General features: G+C 47.7%; 1 protein-coding gene across 1 annotated transcript; it reads right to left on the bottom strand.

The window, feature by feature from the left end:
* Positions 1-3,038: 3,038 nt before the first annotated feature.
* On the bottom strand, positions 3,039-3,996 carry LOC104269086 (alpha-1D adrenergic receptor-like; the record flags this gene model as incomplete). Its single annotated transcript, XM_009867982.1, has 1 exon — positions 3,039-3,996. A coding segment is annotated over exon 1 (958 nt), but the record flags the coding sequence as incomplete, so codon positions are not given.
* Between the last annotated feature and the right edge of the window lie 95 nt (positions 3,997-4,091).

Below are 4,091 nucleotides of genomic sequence, written 5' to 3' on the forward strand. Positions count from 1 at the left end.
TATCGGGGAGTTTTAGCTGATTTAAAGAATTTTTGCAGGTTGTTCAAGCATGACTGACAGCATTTGGCACATACATGGGTCCTCTTAATTAAAATTATTGGGTTTTCAGCTTCTCGAGGCTGATGTGGTAAATGTTGCCCCTGCGTAACTGACATGGAATCTCTTCTGCCAAGAGTTGCAAAGGTGTGTGCAGACCCACACAAACGACAGAGCCAGTACAGAAGTTTCTGATTCCTAAGTCAACTCTCAGTAGAGCTGAGGGTCTTTTTTTTTTCAGCTGACAAATTTACTTATCCCTAAAAAGTATAATCAGACAACACTCAGTCGACAGTGTAAGTCACTGACAGCTTCTTGCAAATTCATGTCAAATAGAAAAAAAAAAAGTCAAAATATTTTGGTATTTTCAGAAGAAAATAGATCACTTATTCATTTCATTTCAATGTGATAGATCATTCTGAAATCCTAGTGCTCATTTTTAAATAAATTTATATTCACTCTTAAATGGAAACAATGTTTTACTTTTATTGAAAATGATGTTTGTTTCTTACCAGTGTTTCATTTTCATTCAAAATGCATATCAATATAACTTCCAGTTTCCCCCAAATTATTTCAACTGAGCTTGTCTAAAAAATAAATAAAAAAGTAATTCTCCTCAACCATTTATAATCTTCTTTTCTAGGACAATTGGCCCCAGCATGTTTCAGCTTGTGGATTTACAGCGAACTTTGCTGATTTCTCCAAGTTTCAAACCTATCTCCTGAGCTCTAAAACCAGAGATCAGACTTTGCAGAAGTTTCTGTTCTTCTAGCATTGAATGATTCTCAGATTTGAATAGGAAATAGCAATTAATAAGGCTGAAATCAAAGGCAGCATATTTTGTAGTCATGAAATAAATGAACTTTCGCTGTGTTTATATTATATGTATAATATAGCAGGAAGTAAAGTTCAAAGTCATGTTCATAAAGAACTTGGCAATTTGTGTGCTTGGAAGGAGCAAGTGGGTTCATGGGAGGTAACTGAAGAATGAAGTTTAGATTTTTAGCTGGTGTAAATCAGCGTCTTTCCTTTGACTTCAGTGCAAAGGTAACAATTTACCTCAATGGAGAAGCTTGTTCAAGGGTTTCAAGAGAGAACAGATATAGTAAAACACAATATAATATTTGTTTTCTACTAGTTTTCTGCTGAAAAGTATTTGCCTGATGTTTGTTCTCTATTTCCAAGTGCTGGGAATAACTCAGAGGAACAGGATCCCAATTCCCAGCATTGTTAGGACAAGGTGTAAAGGTAAGAATGATGTTCAGAGCTGGTTCCTGCCCTGCTGATCAGCCAAAGTGGTGAGTATCAGACTGGGGATGCCCAGAGAGCTCAGCCTTTGGGTACCAGCACCTTCCTGAGCCCCCAAATTCCCAAAATGTTTACTTGAAGGCTATAAAAATCCCCCAGTGCACCAGATGAGTGAAGGGGAAACTGAGGCATGACTAGATGGAATAACACATCTTGAGTCTCGTAGTGAGAGTTCATTGCAGCCTTGCTGCTCCCTGCCTGAGCTATACTCTGAACTCCCATGCTCACACAGGGTGAAAATTCTTCCCAGCACAGATTCCACCCCTATGCAAAGCTGAGATAAACTCACCAAATACTGCCATCACCAGAGAGAGAAATCGAAGCAAATTGGTATGAGATAGCAACGTGGTGAGACCAGACATCCACAGCCCTGATCCACTACACGGAGGATACCTCAGCTCTCAAGGCACAATCAATCCTGGCGAATTATCCCATTGGGGTGGCCTCAGTGAGGTGTCTGACAGCCTCAGGCTCCAGCTGTACCCCTGGGGACAGCCAAAATGCTGGAGGTACATCAACCTCAGCAGGTCAAAATCAGTCCCGTGGTCACAGTGCTGTTTCTATTGACTTGAGAGGCAGCCTCGAGCAAAAGGATGGGAAAAATCATGAGAGAAAGTGCCGAGCTAGCTATAATGTTTCCCTGGCTGCAGGGTTAGCTGGACAGAAGTCGCCAGTGGGCTGTGGGACACGTGGGTCCAGCAGGTGGAGGGACAGACCTCCCTGCTTTGCTGAGCTTATCATCAATATTAATAAGTTATTTTAATTCCCCTCCCCCCCAGGTTTAGTTACACCACTGCAGAGGGTCAATCAAGTGCCCTGAGTTGGGTGCCTGTGGTCAGACGAGGTGGTGAAGAAGAGCACTTGCTTTCCTGTGCTTCCCGGGTAGCATTGGTGCTGGAAGGGGACGTTGCCTTGGACATCCCACTTCTCGGTGGGCTCTGCGCCCGCTCAGCCTGCTCTGCATGCAAAGGGCTGCATCCTTTACACCCAGGCAAACAGCTTGCCAAAACTTTAAAGCACAACCCACCAGACAACCCCAAACAAGCACCCAGTAACATGGGCCAGAGGAGGTGGATCAGTCCTGGGAAATCACCTACGACCATCACCCTTATAGATAAGACCTGGTCCTGCTCCAGGTGTCCACACAACATTGGTATCCTGGGAAGTCAGAGAGACTTAGGAGTCAGACTCTGACATGCTCCTTGCGGGGATCAAAACTCACTCATCCCTGGCATCTCCATGAGTTCACAGCAGAGGCAGGAGCCCTGAGCTCACAGAGATGGATCGAGGTGCCCTCCCTCGAAACAGGAGGAAGAGAGCCTGGGGACAGGGAAGGCAAAACTGTTTGGAGACCACTGTGTCGTAATTACAGCTTGTTTGAAACAGAGCTGCTTCCTCCTTAGCCTGAACTTTGTTAATTAAACTGCTGAATGCAGAATGAGCTAATTAAACCAATTACTGTGCTGCTATTTTATTCATTTGCTATTTACTTTGACTGATTACATGGCTCTGATTAATAAATATTGAACAAGTGTTAATTAATAGAATTAATTCATTGCTGATTTATTCTCCTGCCAGTTCCCTATCCCTCGCCTCCATGAATGAGTTATGCCCTGAAAGTTTGATCCAAGGAGCAGGTCCCCAGGGGTTCAGCCACAAGCTGTGGGGCTGGGATGGGGAATTGGATCACTTACCAAAAGGTAGGACGAAGAAGAAGGGGAACCAGCAGAGGATGAAAACACCCACGACGATGGCAAGAGTCTTGGCTGCTTTTTTCTCACGGGAGAACTTGAGGAGCCGCACAGAGAGGGAGCTCCTGAAGTTGTGCCCCTTGCTCCGGCTGCTGGAGAGAGGCTCCTCCAGCACGCTGCGACAGTGGATGCGCAGTACCACCTCCATGGATTTATTCCTCTCCTTCTTGACCCCAGCCTCCAAGCTCCGGGTGGTCCGCCTGGCCACCACGTAGATCCTGAAGTACATCACCAGGATGACCATGAGGGGCAGGTAGAAGGAAAAGAGAGAGGAGAACAAGGCATAGCCCGGCTCCTCTGTGATGCTACAGATGCTCTCATCAGGTGGTGGCGGCTCCTTCCATCCGAGCAGTGGCCCGATGGAGATGACCATGGAGGAGAGCCAGACCACCACAAGGATGACCCCTGCCTTCCTCTCAGTCATGATTGTGGGGTACTTCAGAGAGTACTTGACGCCGATGTACCTGTCCACAGAGATGATGCACAGGCTCATGATGGAAGCAGAGCAGCACAGCACGTCCACCGCTGCCCAGATGTTGCAGAAGATGCGCCCGAACACCCAGAACCCCAGCACCTCCAAGGTGGCCGAAAAGGGCAGCACGGTGGTGCTGAGCAGCAGGTCTGCGATGGCCAGGTTGACGATGAAGTAGTTGGTGACCGTCTGCAGGTGCCGGTTGCAAGCCACCGAGAGGATGACCAAGATGTTCCCCACAATGGCCGAGAGGATGAAGACGGCCCCGACGCCCACTGCTTGCACGTCCAAGGCAAAAGTCAGCGTGGTGCCGTTGCCCTCGGGGGTCTCCTCACCCTGCAGCCCCCAGGACCGGTTGGCACCGCTCTGGCTGCCCTGTCCCGTCCGGTTCCCACTCAAGCTGCCATTGCTCAGCTCAGGGAAAGTCATTGTAGAAAAGGTCCGGGCTCCATGGAGGGCGAGGAGAAAGCGATGCCGAGGCTCAGCCCCCCCGGCATGATCCCCGCTGCCCCCTCCGAGACTCG

Source organism: Apaloderma vittatum, unplaced genomic scaffold (assembly GCF_000703405.1).
Source record: "Apaloderma vittatum isolate BGI_N311 unplaced genomic scaffold, ASM70340v1 scaffold22314, whole genome shotgun sequence".
Classification (NCBI taxonomy): domain Eukaryota; kingdom Metazoa; phylum Chordata; class Aves; order Trogoniformes; family Trogonidae; genus Apaloderma; species Apaloderma vittatum.